Below are 17,803 nucleotides of genomic sequence, written 5' to 3'. Positions count from 1 at the left end.
TAAAACAAGAAGTTTGAAGCTTAGGTGAAGTGATTTCCAAATAAGAAATAAATCTGATAAAAGTGAAACACTGAATAAAAAATAAACCTTGTTTTCATTAACGACACCCCTAGAGCACATTAGTTATTGATCATCTGCTATTGGATGACAAATATTTGGTAATTTTGACATATGGTCTTATAGAGGAATATCGCTATATTATTCCTTTACAAACAGGATAGCACATACCACAGCCTTTGATATACCATTCGTGGTGCATGGCTGGAACGCGAAATAGCTTAATAGGCCTACCGACGTGGATCAATCCTAGAGCGACCGACACTGAATAAATACAGTTTTAATGTGAAAACACATCATACAGACATACTGACATCAGCGGGCCGGACGTAGCCCAGTAGTAAAGCACCCGCTCGATGCGCGGTCGGCGTGAGATCGATCCCCGTCGGTGGGCCCATTGGGTTATTTCTTGTTCCAGCCAGTGCACCACGACTGGTATATCAACGACCGTGGTATGTACTATGGGATGGTGCATGTAAAAGATCCTTTGTTGCTAATCCAAATGAGTAGCCTATGAAGTGGCGACAGCAGGTTTCCTCTCTCAATATCTGTGTGGTCCTTAACCATATGTCTGACGCCATATAACCGTAAATAAACTGTGTCGAGTGTGTCGAACATATGGTGAAGGTCCACTTCATGGGTTACTCTTTTCGATTAGCAGCAAGGGATCTTTGGTATGCACCATCTCGTAGACAGGATAGCACATATCACTGCCTTTGATATACCAGTCGTGGTGCATTGGCTAGAGTGAGAAATAGCCCAATGAGCCCATCGACGGGATTCGATCCCAAACCGACCGCGCATCAAGCGAACGCTTTACCACTGGGCTACGTCTCGCCCCGGAGTCCGGTTTAGAGACGTTTCATTATATACATTGGAAAATATACAATCTAATTAAAATTAGCTCCACTATTACATGTGGATCTAAAGACAGCCAGTTGGAGCTCATGTCCACCAATCAAAACCTTACTTGCAGAATCCTGCCAGTGATTTAAAACTAACAACACTGCGTAGTCCCCAATGTCCAGGTAACATTTCGTCTGTAAATAATAATTTAAATATTGACCAATCACACTTCGCCTTTTATAACGTTATTTGGGAGCATACAAATTCTAAAAATATCGGGCGAGTCTATTTTAGTGACCGCAGTACAGCGAACCATACCAATACGTATGAGGTGGGTTATGAGTCTTTAATTTTACATTAAAAAGTATTTATTTATTTATAAAATTTAAAAAAACTAAATCAGTCTTCAGTTTTACATTACAAATTATTTATTTTATAAAATAAAACATGTTTTAAGGCATTTGTAATTCACACGAAACATGTCGTATACCCTCAGGATAATTCGGAATGTTTTCAAATTATTTTTAAATCACTGGCAGGATTCTGCAAGTAAGGTTTTGAGTGGTGGACATCTTTAGATCCACATGTAATAGTGGAGCTAATTTTAATTAGATTGGAAAATATACTGAAAATATTCAGATATCAAACATGTTAGTAAAAAATACCTGTGCAGGTCAAAATCGGATCAAACCACTGTCCATTTGCTTGGCACGTTGAAGAGTTGGATCCACTGACGTAATCATATCCAGGTTTACAAGTGTAACTAGCTACTGACAGAAATATTGTTGAGGAATACGTCAGATCGGCTCCCGCTATATCATTAGGTATCCCACAGTCGATCCCTAAAACGTATGTAAAACAGGGAATGTATTTATGAGACAAAATAATAATGATGACTCTTGTTGAAAAACAACCTTTAATGAATCTCTTTTGAACTATAGTCCGTCCCAGAGGGAGCCCATTTTTCATACTATGGAATTTACTACAAGTTATTTATTTCTGAGCCGAAATTATGATGGTACTAGTTGAAAAAACAAACCTTAATGAATCTCTAATGATCTATAGTCCTTCCCACAGGGAGCCCCTTTTCTATACTATGGAATTTACTACAAGTTATTTATTTCTAAGCCAATATTTTTTGAGCCGATATTATGATGGTACTAGTAGAAAAAAACAAAACCTTAGTGAATGTAATGATCTATAGTCCTGCCTACAGGAAGCCCATTTTCTATACTATAGAAGTTATTTATTTCTGAACCGATCTTTTTCTAAACTGCACACACAAATAGTAAAAACAAATTGTAATTTCGAAAACAAATTACGTTACTTCTTACGTCAAAACAAACTGAAATTATTTATAAAAAAACTACACATTTTTTATTGGATGATGGGACGGACTATAGCAATATTTTTATTTTATTTTATTACATGTATGTACTGATATCGATATTACAGGTACACATGCACATATTAATACATTGGTGAAACATATACTAATCTTGTTCTGCGTTAGGCTTAAATAAACTTGTATTTCAGACAACTACAACACTACTTGAATGTTTTGCTAAACGTGTTACGACAATACTACCTGTACAGTTTAATGCCGGGTCAGACCACTGTCCATTAGCTTGACATGTCGAAGACTTGGACCCACTGACGTAAACATATCCAGATGCACACGTGTAGATCGCGTCAGATGGAAAAATAGTAGACACGTATGTCAGGTCAGATCCAGGTATAGTATTTGGAACTCCACATTCTATTCCTAAATAAAATTTGAAAAAGAAAAAAAAAATAGATATATATCGCCACCACAACATACCTACAATCGTCTACTCTATATTATATAGACGCCGTACAGTCTACAGACAACATAAACAACAACAACAACAAACAAACAAACAGAATAGAAAAAAGAAAAAAAGAGACGGAGCGGGCCTTTATCATCAGTCACTGTTTCTGACCATTATCATCAGCACTGTTACCGACCATTATCATCAGTCACTGTTACCGACCATTATCATCAGCCACTGTTACCGACCATTATCATCAGCCACTGTTACCGACCATTATCATCAGTCACTGTTACCGATCATTATCATCAGTCACTGTTACCGACCAGTATCATCAGTCACTGTTACAAATTCAAATTCTTTATTTGCTCAGACTATATGCATGGTACATGAGGTAAAATATGATACAATTATACATTGTGAGAAAGTAATACAGGATTAATGTTTCCACTGGGAAAACATTATGAAATTATATATATATATATATGTGTGTGTGTGTGTACATTCACACATTTTCACGCATTCTTTTATAACTTTGATTATATATTCACAAAGTTTTATTAATCAATCCTTATTGTTCAACAATATTTTCCTTTTTATTACGGTAGGACTTCTCCAGCAGTAGTTAGGTAAATATCGTCTTCTAGTGTGTTACATTGAAAACAAATGGCAATCGTCGTCAATACAACCTTGGTTAGAAATATTGCATAATATTTCATATCTTGGTATATTTAGCCATCTTTCTTTTTCAATTAGTAGTCTGTTATTACAGTCTAAATCTAGTAATATGATTGTGTGTTTCCTAGAAATAATATTCCAATATGTCTCATATACCTGTTTAGTTTTAAATTATCTATAAATAATTGCTTTGGCGACGTTTCATGTGAACTGAACCACTCCTGCATATGCATATCACAATAACATCGTTCAGACTTTTTAACAGCCACTTTCTATTTATATTACGTTGAAACTGTTGTATCCAAGTATTGCTAACATCAGCTAAGTGCACACTGTTCTCTACAAATACATTTAGATCTAAATGTATCATTTGTCTACAGGCTGAACAAAAACTTGTAAGTACAATAAGTGATAACTTTTAGTCTTTACTATCAATATTTCTTTTACAGTAACTAATAATTCTACTACATATTTTACATTTTACCGACCATTCAATCATTCAAACACATATACATTCAGTTACAAATTACTGAACTAAAGTTACTGTTAAAATGTTAATAATGTGTCTTCTCTCTTATGAATCATATGGCATATTGTATTAAAACTATAAATAATAATAATAATAATAATAATAATAATAATCATAATAATTGATGTTGTAGTAATAGTAGTAGTAGTAGTAGTAGCACTAATAATAACAGTAGTAGTAGTAGTAGTTGTTGTTGTTGTTATAGTAGCAGTAGTAGTAGTAGTAACACTAATAATAACAGTAGTAGTAGTAGTAGTAGTAGTAGTAGTAGTAGTAATAGTAATAGTAGTAGTAGTAGTAGTAGTAGTAGTAGTAGTAGTAGTAGTAGTAGCAGTAGTAGTAGTAGCAGCACTAATAATAACAAGTAGTAGTGGTGGTGGTAGTAGTAGTGATAGTAGTGGTAGTAGTGGTACTGGTAGTAGTAGTAGTAGTAGTAGTAGTAGTAGTAGTAGTAGTAGTAGTAGTAGTAGTAGTAGTAGTAGTAGTAGTAGTAGTAGTAGTAGTAGTAGTTCTAGTGGTAGAGGTAGTAGTAAAATTAAAAACATTTTTACCTGTACAGTTTAACGCCGGATCAGACCACTGACCATTAGCGTCACATGTTGAAGAGTTGGATCCACTGACGTAAACATATCCGTTGGCGCATGTGTAGTTTGCCACAGATGGGAATATCGTTGAGGAATATGTGACATCAGCGCCCTGTGTTGAACTGGGAACCCCACATCCAATCCCTGCAATTGTACTTGATATATAAAAACTTAAAAATTCTCAAGTTGCAGGATTCGAACCCACTGCACAGACTCATATGCGGTTTGACTGTCGAGGACCGTAATTGCTAGACATCGGTATATCAACCAAAAAATGGAAGCCCAATCAACTGTAGTTAAAAGGACATTCCTGAGTTTGCTGCATTTTAAGATGTTTCCGACTAATAAAATATTTCTACGATTAGACTTACATATTAAATATATTTTCTTGTTTAGAATATCAGTGTCTGTATATTCAATGTGCTTCTGGTCATCTCAATATTTGGAAGAAGCCTAAACTGGATTTTGTTTCAAATAATTTCGTTCGTACGCTAAAATAATGTTTAAGAAATAAAATGAAATTTAACCTAGTACAAATATTAGTACGATCAGAAACAGGTTTAATATACGGCCACTAATATTTTATGCAGAAAAATATATTTGACATGTAATTACAGTCGTTAAAAAGTTTCTGTTAGTCGATAACATCTTAAAAATTGCAGCAAACTCAGGAATGTCCCTTTAAGAATGATAACTGTTAAACAGTCGACACAAAAGTAATTTTTCGTAGTTTGTTTTAGCATGGTACAGCGCCAGTCTTCAATAGTCTAGACCATCATGCCATCATCAATGCCATGCTGCCCTGATATTAAACCAGCCTTTTTTCAATAATTAATTCTAAAATTTCCTTTATAAAACGCACAGAAAGTGTATCATTAATTAATAAAATATGCTTGTTATATATTTGTATTTCATGTATTAAAGCAAGCACATTAACTGCATTTTTTTTTTTTGTCTTGTCTGTTTTGCCGTTTAATGTTAAATAAATCTTCCCGCAAAAATAGTGTAAATGTCCCAAATGTGTTAGTCTACCATGCCTTGCCAAATGTCTATGGAACACACTAATAGTATAACATTTTGCTATTAATATCGAGGAAATAGTTAAAGCCGCAGACCCTAGGTGAAAGACACTAAGTTTGGTTAATCTTCAAACTGGTAAAGCATCTGGATAAAGTTACAATAGAGTGATACGAGAGTCTGTGACGTTAAAGCGGGGAAATACCCTCTAAAATAGACCTGGTCTAGTGCTTATAAAACTTTTAGAGTCTAGACTCAAGACTATAATAGAGTCTGAGACACTAATGTCATGACAACATCATATTATATGCCAGTGACGTCATTAGACATTGAATCTGAACTCTAAAAGTTTTATAAGCACGGGCCCAGAGCTCGTCTCCATAACGTTTACTTCTCAGATGCACGTGCGTTTTTATAATTACGAAAAATGCATTTCGTAGTTTTTCAAGCACCAGAATGACAACAGAAATCTTAGGATGTACGGAAATTAATAATCTACACAATAAAATGTTAGTAATGTTTACATTTTAATAATCACAAACAGCTCTACTACTTAAAACAACCATACGTTTTAGTGTTTAAAAACTAGGATGTGACACTTCAAATTACAGCAAGGCTATTGATACACACGGTGTCTAAAGCTGTATTCTAACCGGACGCGTGCGACGCGTGCGACGCGATAATATATATTATATGTATATATATATCGTAACAAGACGCGACCATAACGACAGGGTCCATTGTTGTTCTATTATCTTCGACCGTTGAAATCGCCAAGTAAAACTTGTCTGATTGGTTAAACTATGTTTGTCGCTCGTTTCGCGAGAGAAAAATAGAAACAATTCCTATCGGTATTGTGTCTTGCGCTCGACTAATCAATATGTCGCGAAATACGCGTGCAGTTAGGATGTGACGATTGAATTCAATTGTTTCTAAAAACATCGCTCGCGTCCGGTTAGGATTCAACTTAATAGTCCACCAACAGAACCCACTGCACCGATTCGCTCAATATAAGGTAACAGTCACGTTACGTTGTGTTTGCCTCCTGTTTAAAGAAAGAAATGTTTTATTTAACGACGTACTCAAGACATTTTATTTACGGTTATATGACGTCAGACATATCGTTAAGGACCACACAGATATTGAGAGAGGAAACCCGCTGTCGCCACTTCATGGGCTACTCTTTTCGATTAGCAGCAAGTGATCTTTTATATGCGCCATCCCACAGACAGGGTAGTACATACCACGTCCTTTGATATACCAGTCGTTTTGCACTGGCTGAAACGAGAAATAGCCCACCGACGGGAATCGATCCCAGACCGACCGCACACCGAGCGAGCGATATACCACTGGGCTACGTCCAGCCCCGTCTCCTGTTTATTGCACGTGTATTTTGCGTAAGAACATACCAGTCGACCGCCACTGGCTCTCATCGTATATAACCTTGCACTAAATAAACTCGTGCAATAAACAGGAAACGAAAACAACGTACATTGTATGTGACGTTCTGTATATGTCTAAATATAGCCATCCATTCATACGCAAGGCAATACCGTGATCAAAATCCTAGGGGAGAGGGGTGGGAACACTATTTTTCATAAACAAATGAAACACTATACAAATTAAACCCCGAGATGTGTATGCTATTTTCTGGAGTGAAAAAAAAACAACAACAAAAAGTGAGATTCTCAGCGGGGTAACTGCCTTCCTGCACCCCCCCCCCCCCCCCCCCACCCCCCACCGAGGGTACGACCCGTATACGTGATCCATGTTCGTGTACGTGTCCGCGTCCGTGTCCCTATCCGTGAGAACTCGATACATTGGGAAGACGTTGAGAAGATTCATTGATCCGCTCCGTGTCCGTGCCCGTGACCGTGCGGATTTTTAACTTATACGGATGCGTTATTATTAAGGAAGGAAATGTTTTATTTAACGTGTGACGGTACATGCTTTTAATTTCTTTTCGCCTGTGGCGATATTAATTGTTTTAGAAGGCCGTGTGCAGTTCCAAATGCACTTAGCCCAGATGGGCAACTTGTTACGTGATACCTTTGCGCGACGGTCATCGAGCTTTCTAATACACACCTAGCGTAGGTGTGGAGGCCATGTGACCAGTAGTTACGTAATAACTCCGCTAGTGCTGTTTATGACCAGGGGATTGCTCGCGGAATGGCGACAGCCAGTCTGATGATCAGAAAAAAATATGCCGGCGGGGTGGCTGTGGAAAATCCACATGATACGTGAGATACCGCCTTGTACCCCCAGGCGATATTCGCTGTCTCTGAGAGTTTTGAATAAATAGCTAGGATTTTAGAGATATCGAGGAGAACCAGATAGGAATACCCCCGCGCGAGCTGCGTCCCAGTATGCACTTAGACCAGTGGTGGAGGCCAGGTGGCCAGTAGTTACGTAATACCTCCGGTATTGCGGTTTACGACCGGGTATTTCTAGCGAACTGACGACAGTAAGTCTGGCCATCTAAGGAAATATACCGTCTCTGGGCGTTGTGGGAATATCACATGATAGGTGAGGTACCGCGTTGTGCCCACAGGCGATATTCGCTGTCTCTGATATTTTTGAATAAATAGATAGGATTTTAGAGATATCGGGGAGAAACATTGGAAGGCTCCCGGGGAACGTTTGTCCGACTGGACTGGTAAATATATGTTTCTGCTCTGTTGTATAACCTTGATGTGATTGATGTGACTTTAAATATTTTAATACTGTATTATACCAATATTCTTTAGACAGTGTCTTCGTCATCCGACGAAGTAAATCGTAGACTTTTTGTTCTAACATTATACGAGTATTTGGTAATATAAAGCTTAGCCAGTCATCCTAGAGGACCTAGGTAAACTGTAGGTTATTGTCTTTATTGTGATAGGTACCAGTATTAATTCTGTGTTACAAGGTTACTGAATGAGTATTTAAGGGTTAATTAAAAATTAACCAGTTAGGAATAGTGTTGTAATTCCTTTATTAATTAAGTTCCCCTAGAAGCGTTTCTCAATTATCACACGTGTGGGTGTTGTGTCACTGTGAAGTGTTTACAATATTGTGTAAACTAGACACCTAGAGATTAACTAATTAAGTGATCAGTTCTCGGTTGTTATTATTGTTGTTATTAATTAACTACTGCGGCAGTACATTTGTCAGCGTAGGTTAATACAGATTCCAAAGTGTATTGTGTTTTTGTTGTGTTTTCTAGTGAACTAAACGTGCTATAATAATATATACTTTATATACGATCTTATCTCTGATCATACCTAGACGAGCCAACGCGGGTATATACTGCCTGTTACAGAGAGATCTAATAGATATACAGTTAGGAGAGATATTTGGACAATCGTGTTTCATTCAGTTACGGGTATTATAGGATCCCCGTGACATAACGACGCACTCAACACATTTTATTTACGGTTATGTGGTGTGACCTCGAGAACATCGAGGGGAGGGGCGTAGTCCAGTGGTAAAGCGCTCGCCTGACGCGCGATCGATCTAGGATCGATTCTCGTCGGTGGGCCCATTGGGCTATTTCTCGTTCCAGCCAGTGCTCCACAACTGGCGTAAAAAAAGGCCGTAGTATGTACTATCCTGTCTGTGGGATGGTGCATATAAAAGATCCCTTGCTGCTAATCGAAATGAGTAGACCATGAAGTGGCGACAGCAGATTGCCTCTCTGAATGCCTGTGTGGTCCTTAACTATAAGCCCGACGCCATATAACCGTAAATAAAATGTGTTGAGTGCGTCGTTAAATAAAACGTTTCCTTCCTTAATAATAACGCATCCGTATAAGTGAAAAAACCCTTTCGCTTTCAATATCTATGTGATCCTTAACCATATAGTCCAGTCAAATTAGCTCCAAAAAGTGGTCAACCCACAAGTAATTGCAACAGAATTGATTTCAATGTTTTTTAAATCTGAAATACCTCATCTACAACATATTAAACATATCAAGGCGTAGTTGAGGGGGAAAATGCATAAAATTGTATGTATATGACCCATAGGAGAAATATTGGTGTGTGTGTTTCATTAGAGGGTAGGGATACATTTTCCACCATAACCATCTTATTAATTGATATATTTTCTTAAATTATCTATCATCTTAAAGCTAACAGACTGTGTTTTTTTGTAGAATATAATTTAGTAAAATTTGTTAATCTATGACGTCACAATCTCGCCATAATTATCTCCCCTTCGGCAAATCCACAATCTTTAAATTAAAATGTTTGTCCTAAAACTATTATTTGGAAAAAGTATGAACTAAAAGTGATTTAAATTGTAATAATATGCATGAATAAATTATTTTAGATCTATTGATGGTATGTTGTTTGTTATTCGGATGATTTATATATTGTTTTGTGAACTTTTAAATTTGAACATTGTAAACATACACTTTTTAAAATCATTGTCAATTGTTTTCTGTGTGTATCTGTTATTGCATTGTCCCTCTTTGTGCATTTGTGTAATCTGTAATATAATATGCAAGGCCGTTTTAACAGTTTTTGACCTTTCTGATAGCTTCTTATCTTTTGATTTGTACTAATAACCGCTTTTTCGTACTTGACCGAAGTTGCACTTCGCAAGGATCTTTTTGCGCTGAGGACTACTCTACTACATTACACACATCATGCTAAACACTGCATACACATATTAATTCCATAAATACAACGACACTGGAAGCCGCTATCTACTACACTTAATATAGAGGTGACTATATACCCGACGGCCGTGCACATAGACTCGGCTAATGAGGGCTGGCTATCTACACGGCGATCGTATTTAGGGGGAAATCCCAATGTAAGGCCATCACACCCCATCAAAACTTTCTCGCTTTGTTTGGGATCACTGCCAATATATAGATATATATATATATTTATCAACACACGAAAACACATTCCATAGTTTGCACGTGCATCGCGCAGTTGTCCCGTACACGTGCGTGGGGTGTCATTCTCAATTTTGACAATTTCCAGAAAGGTCGATTAATCACTGTGGAACATTATTTCTGTCAATCGTTTTCATTCTGTTGATCATACAGTTGTTATTGTTTTGTTTTTAGTCATTTTTATTGTTTGAATTTGCGATTTACTGATAAAAAAACGTCAACTTTCAAATTTCACTTCTGACCCCAATCGTCCTTCAAGATCTTTGGTGGTCATAAAACCTACTGTAATACTGAACTATCGGTTGTAATGTTTGCCCAATTAATTCACTATTATCATATAACCACACCCCACAGCTAATATACCTTACAATTTTGGCAATTGTAAATTCTTATTAGAGTTCCCCAACTTTTTTAAAGAGTATATATATATATATATATATATATATATATATATATATATATATATATATGTATATATGTATGTATATATGTGTGTGTGTGTGTGTGTGTGTGTGTGTGTGTGTGTGTGTGTGTGTGAATTTGTCAAATCACTGTAATTTCGGTCTATTCATTGCTACTTTTAGTGTATTTAACATGTCACTGTCACTGCATTGTTAAAAGTTGATTCACGGTTACGTTCAGTGTATTTAATACGTCACTGTCACTATATTTTTTTAGTTTGTTCATGGCTACCTCCAGTGTATTTGATACGTGACTGTATTATTAGGTTTATTCGCGGCTACTTTCAGTCTGTTTGTTATATCATTGTCACTTTATTTTTTAATTTATTCATGGTTACTTTTAGTCCATTTCATGTACCGTTCACCGTAGTCGACTTCACTGTCTGTTGAAATCGGAGAATTGGAACCACTCATACAGCGTCATTCTCCGCAAATGACAGAACATTCCATATCCGTGCATCGTTTTGTGTCGCATGTTAACTTAAAACACCTACAGCAAATTATCTCAAGCAGCTTTCCAGACAATGGTGGCATAGTTGTTTTTGGTGAATACTGTGTGTTTCTCCATGTCTGTGGATCTAACTCAGCATCATGATTATCTACGCTAATCCAGTGTCGATATTGCAATAACACCCGCTTGCTGTACCAGGCTACAGCATTTTATTTGGAGGCACGGTTTGAACTTGTACATAGTTGACATGCTATTTGACGTTGGCTTACAAGTACGAAGGTATTTCAGTTTTCTCCAAGTGTTATTAATTCATTTACAGACACAAGTCTTCGTCATCCGGACCGGCCTCGGTGGCGTCGTGACAGGCGATCGGTCTACAGGCTGGTAGGTACTGGGTTCGGATCCCAGTCGAGGCATGGGATTTTTAATCGAGATACCGACTCCAAACCCTGAGTGAGTGCTCCGCAAGGCTCAATGGGTAGGTGTAAACCACTTGCACCGACCACTGATCCATAACTGGTTCAACAAAGGCCATGGTTTGTGCTATCCTGCATGTGGGAAGCGCAAATAAAAGATCCCTTGCTGCCTGTCGTAAAAAGAGTAGCCTATGTGGCGACAGCGGGTTTCCTCTAAAAACAGTGTCAGAATGACCATATGTTTGATGTCCAATAGCCGATGATAAGATAAAAAATCAATGTGCTCTAGCGGCGTCGTTAAATAAAACAAACTTTACTTCTTTTTTTTCGTCATCCGGATCTAACACCTGTTATTATTCCAATTCTGTCGAAGGTGTTCTTTCCATCAAGTGTACATGAATTCTGGTCTGCAACACCCTGTACAAAGCTGTCAGACACAAAATCAAGTATACCAGTTCCTTGGGAGGCAGAAGCGCTAGTTTCAAGGCTATTGAGTATATCGATAAAACATTCGGACCCAAATTAATGGTGAAGTTGAATGACAAATCAAATCAGTAAAGGAGCTAAATGTAAAAGAGGACGAGCTACCTATAGTATTGCTCGACCAACAGACAAATCTTTCAGTTGAGAATCCTTTTCACGGAATATATGCTTTTGAGAAGCACACGCAAATTTTGTGTAGATATTTACTATAATAAATAATAAATACCCGGTGCTATATCCATTGTGTAAGCAAACAAAATAAAATTTCAAGAATGTGAAGGCAAGGTTTAATATTATAATAAAATTAGATTAAATGGTGAAAAGTGTAAGTTGTGGAATCAAATAAAAATTAAAATGGAACAAGCCGAGGTAAGTAGAATTATACACAGAATAAAAATATTTCCAGAAATTAAAATGAAAAAGAAACGAGTCAAAAAAATAAGTCAATGACCCAAAATTAACACTAACAAGACGTGCGTCAAAGCCACAAAACAAATTTGTCTGACAAAATATACACAAATATAAATAATCTATTTTTACACATTTGCAATATTATATTATTGATAGCTAGTATATATATATATATATATATATATATATATATATATATATATATATATATATATATATGGCAAATTTTATTGAGCAATTTATCTATTTCACATATCGATGGAGAAAAACACAATCGTAATTTTGTCTCTAGCGAATACATTGTTAGCAAATACACTCTATTTGCAATGGATCCATATGGGCTTCCATAGTTTAAAAAAATGTGAACGAGCAACTTTATAATATTTCTTTAAACAGCAGAACAAAATTGCGTTATTTGTAATATTTTTTATTAAATATTTGCTATCAGTACACAATTGTTGATGTCCGAGTTGAATAATTGGATCGATTATTCAGAATTATCATAAATCGAACGTTTTAGAATGTAAACAGAACGCAGTGACGACGCAAACGAATTTGAAAGCATGCGCCATGAAACTTTATTTTTTGATGTAAAATAAACGCATTTAGACGTAATTTATCACAATGAAGTTTTAAATTCTCAACAAAAGCTTTCAGAAGATGTAACATAGTAAAATAATCTTTTATAGTACTGAAAGTGTCAACAATTTAATGTCAAGAACAAAACGTTATTATCTCCCTTGATGTGTACGAAGCCCCACGACGTCACATTTTAAAAATACTTTCGGGACAAAGTTTGGTCGCAAAATTAAGCATGTTCCCCCACCGATATTTTCCGATACTTTTTATATGTTGTTTCTAAAGACTTTCTGAGTAATTTCTCGTAAAAATTGTTATTGTTGCAATTAGTTGCGGGTCAAACCTTAATTTGACTGGACTAATATGTCCGACGCCATATAACTGTAAATACAACGTGTCGAGTGCGTCGTTAAATAAAACATTTCCTTCCTTCCTTTGAAGACACTATTAACAGTTGGACATTGTGTTTCTTAAATCATGTGAAAGAAAAAAAAGTGTTTTCACGTATTTCAACACGTGTTTATGGACGTTCAATTCACGCATTCACGGACACGGATGCGGACGTGGACACGGATCACGGATCACGTATGAATGGATGGCTAACTTTATATATTGTAAAGTGCTATAAAACATCTTCTGCTGATGTTCGATCAGAAAAGCCAGCGTGGCGCTAGATTGTTTCTCCTTTCACATTTGTATCGCAATATCCATTTACCAAACACAAAATAGCCAACGACTACAGTGTATTGATGTTCTGTCCATACCATTTCTTCTCTTTTGTCCACCGCTAAATAATAGTTGTTATTTTTAATACGTACATAGAAAGTTGTCATCTTCAGATACATGACTACCGACTATACATTGCCATCTTGACGAAATATGTTAAGTAGAAGTAAAATAATGTATACAGTGTAATCTAACAAAATGCACAGACATATAAAGACAGTACCTGTGCAGTTCAAATGAGGGTCAGACCACTGTCCATCTGTTTGACATGTTGAAGTGTTGGATCCACTGACGTAAACATATCCAGTTTTACACGTGTAGATCGCATCAGATGGGAAAATAGTAGATGTGTATGTCAGGTCAGATCCAGAGATTGTACTTGGAACTCCACACTCAATTCCTGAATTTTTTTAAAAAAAATTTAAATTATTTTTATCAAAACAAAAGTTAATATGTGTATTAAAACATATATTTTTCGTTACAATGTAACAGTTATCTCATTTGGTTAGTTATTGACGGGAAACAGAGGCGGGTCTAGGGATGGGGTAGGGGCCCGCCCCCTCAATGTTTTTTGGAATAGCTATAATTGTATTATATATTAATTTCCATCCCCCCTCCAAACTTCCCCCAAAGATCCCTTGGCATTCCACCTCATGTCAATGCCCCCCCCACCCCAACAAATAAACGAAAACAAAACAAAACAAAAAAGAAAATGGATTGCCTGAATCCGCCACTGAAAACAGCTGATCCGTTGAATGGGGATTCCCCAGTATCATGGATTAATGTATTCATTTTTTTTAAAAATAATTTTATATGATTTTTAGTTATAAACTAGGAATTATAAACATTTAACGTGATAATATTTGATGTTTATCGAAACATGAAGTTTGTTTTGTTCAACGTCATCACTAGAGCACATTTCTTTGCTAACCATCGTCTATTGGATGTCAAACATTGGGACATTTTGACATATAATCTTACAGAGCAAACCCGCTACATTGTTTTGTTCCATTAGCAGCAAGGGCTATTTTATATGCAATATGCCACAGACACACATACCGCGGCCTTTAATATACCAGTCGTGGTGCATTGGTAGGAACGAGAAATAGCCCAATGGGCCCACCGAAGTGGATCGATCCCACACTGACCGCCCACCGAGCGAGCGCTGTGTCACTGGGCTACTTCCCGCCCCATGGATGAAGGCAGCGAACAGACAGAGTTAAGACAAACGTACATGGTTGAAATAAAGACTAACATAAATTACAGAGGTTTGCAGGGGCGTAGGCTGTCCGACCCCCCCCCCCCCCCCCCCTTATTTAGCATGGGATCAGACCACTGTCCATTTGCTTGACATGTTGAAGAGTTGGACCCACTGACGTATACATATCCGGTTGCGCATGTATAGTTGATCACCGACTGGAATGTTGTACCGGCAGACGTCACAATGGCTCCAGATAATACGGTAGGTGGACCGCACTCGATTTCTGAATGTACAATGATACTTTTTGTTTACTTTTTAAAGTATTTTTAGAGGGGATGGAGGGAGGGTGTTTTCATTTGAGACTGGACGCGGCGCGTGTGTGTGGTTCGGTTAAAACAAATCGAAATACATGTACATCAGTTTCAAAGAGAGCATCTAGAATGGAAGCGTGCGGTGCGTGGGATTACAAATTGCATGCGTCCAGCCAGCCGTAATGAAATACTTATACACGGTGTATATGACCAAAAAACACAAGCCGCAGATGCAGCAGTCAGACCGGACGCACGCGAAGTGTCTAATCTATATGAGTTTTTAGAGTGCGTCTTGCGGCCTAATACATTTGACTTAATCACTGTTTGGGTTACCTCGCCCTTCACCTGCCCATAATAGAAGCTGAAGCATAGCTCTCTGGGTAACTAAGACCTAAAAGCATCTCAACATGTCAAGGAATGCACCTGAAGAAGGATACGTGTAAAAACTGACTGAAATTATAACAAACTTGCCTGTGCACAGCAGGTTGAAGTCTGACCAAGTGCCGTTGGCTTGGCAAGTCGTAGACATGTTGTTTGGGTGGAATCCGTCCACACAGTTCAGTAGGGCAGTTGAGCCGAAGACAGTGGAGCTGTACGTCACATGGATTTCCGATGTGTTGCTCAGAGGACCACAGTCAGCAACTGGAAATGTTCGTTACGTTAAGGGAGTATAAGTATGTAACAAAATTAGGATTGCCTGTTTATATATTGTGTCTGTGGAGATGGTTGTTAGCAGTATTCGTGAGAGAGAGAGAGAGAGAGAGAGAGAGAGAGAGAGAGAGAGAGAGAGAGAGAGAGAGAGAGAGAGAGAGAGAGAGAGAGGGGGGGGGGGAGAGACACACACATACTCACAGAGACAGACAAATATCAACACACAGATTGACATACACACAAACATACAAACATACAAACACACAGGCATACGAGTACACACATAGAGACATACACACAGATACATATTATACACATTGACTCGAAGGTCCCAAACGGTGCCGGGCTACGAACACAGAATCTACCAGCTTTAAAGGCTTAGCGACTACATCACAGAGGCTTGTGTAAAGTTGGCACTATTCCATTCGGGTAAAATACCTTGACACTGGATGGTAGCTGTCGACCACAGAGAGTCTGAGTGGCAGGTGGACACCGACGTCCCGCTGACGTAGTTGTATCCTGATTTACACGTGTAGTTGGCCTCAGAACCCGTTGTAGTTGCGCTGAAGATCACATCTGTATTCGCTAAAGTTGCCGGTGGACCACAGCTCATATCTGAAACATAGAATAACAAACATTCCGCGTACTTCAGTGTCTCGCCTACATAAAGTTGTTTTGTTAAACTGTGAATGGCATCCATTGATTCAACTATACATCAAGTTTCATTTTTCTGAGTCTTATATATCTAAACGCAAAAATTGACGTTTCTGCCGAAAAGCCGTGCACTGAAAATGAAATTCATGACTAATATAAAGTTTGTTATGTTTAACGACACCACTAGAGCACATTGATTTAATAATCATCGGATGTCAAATATATGTTCATATTGACAGTCATAGAGTGGGAACCGACTAAAAAAAATTCTGCTAGTAGCAGGACATTTTTTATATGCACCATCCGACAGACAGGATAGCAAATACCACGGTCTTTGATATACCAGTCGTGGTGCACTGGCTGGAACGATAAATAGTACAACGGGTCCACCGACGGGGATCAATCCTAAAACGACCTCGCATCAGGCGTGCGCTTTTCCACAGGGCTACGTCCCGACCCCTTTTACTATTGATGTGCATGCTACATATACATATATAGATATATATATATATATATATATATATGTTGAAATAACACCAATGATATATGCATCCATATGCCAGACATGCATTAAAAATGTTTTGTTTGACGACACAACTAGAGCATATTGATTTATTAATCATCGGCTATTGGATGTCAAACATTTAGTAATTCTGACATATATATTTTAGAGAGAAAACTCGCTATATTTTTCCATTAGTAGCAAGGAATCTTTTACATACACCACGCCACGACATGACGGTACATACCACGACCTTTGATGTACACATGCTGGAACAAAAAATAGTCCAATATGTCCACCGACTGAGTCGATCCTAGATCGACCGTGCATCAAGCGAGCGCTTTACCACTGGGCTCCAAGAAAATATAAAGCCTTACTCACCTATGGATAAACATTTGTGTTGGACAATTCCGATGCTAGCGCACACGTCATGCTGATTGCACGTCCTGTTATTGCACGGATTTGGTCCGCGCTGAAAAATAGAACAATTATATAATTTGAAATGTATCCAGTGTATTGCAGATAACAAATAACAAAAGGGATTCAGAGCAGCCATGCGTCTCT

The 17,803-nt window shown here is 37.6% G+C and overlaps 1 protein-coding gene across 1 annotated transcript in view; it reads right to left on the bottom strand.

The window, feature by feature from the left end:
• Positions 1–17,803, bottom strand: part of LOC121385923 (sushi, von Willebrand factor type A, EGF and pentraxin domain-containing protein 1-like) — a 50,793-nt gene that overhangs the window by 25,079 nt on the left and 7,911 nt on the right. The window contains exons 2-8 of the mRNA XM_041516715.1: positions 17,621–17,711; positions 16,522–16,791; positions 15,904–16,074; positions 14,144–14,320; positions 4,455–4,631; positions 2,492–2,668; positions 1,569–1,745 (exon numbers count right to left, since the gene is read on the bottom strand). Coding sequence (XP_041372649.1) covers positions 1,569–1,745; positions 2,492–2,668; positions 4,455–4,631; positions 14,144–14,320; positions 15,904–16,074; positions 16,522–16,791; positions 17,621–17,711 — 1,240 coding nt within the window. The remainder of the gene's footprint in view (positions 1–1,568; positions 1,746–2,491; positions 2,669–4,454; positions 4,632–14,143; positions 14,321–15,903; positions 16,075–16,521; positions 16,792–17,620; positions 17,712–17,803) is intronic.

The sequence above is a fragment of the Gigantopelta aegis genome, chromosome 12 (assembly GCF_016097555.1).
Source record: "Gigantopelta aegis isolate Gae_Host chromosome 12, Gae_host_genome, whole genome shotgun sequence".
In the NCBI taxonomy this organism is placed as follows: domain Eukaryota; kingdom Metazoa; phylum Mollusca; class Gastropoda; order Neomphalida; family Peltospiridae; genus Gigantopelta; species Gigantopelta aegis.
This window is presented reverse-complemented; position numbering and strand designations above follow the sequence as displayed.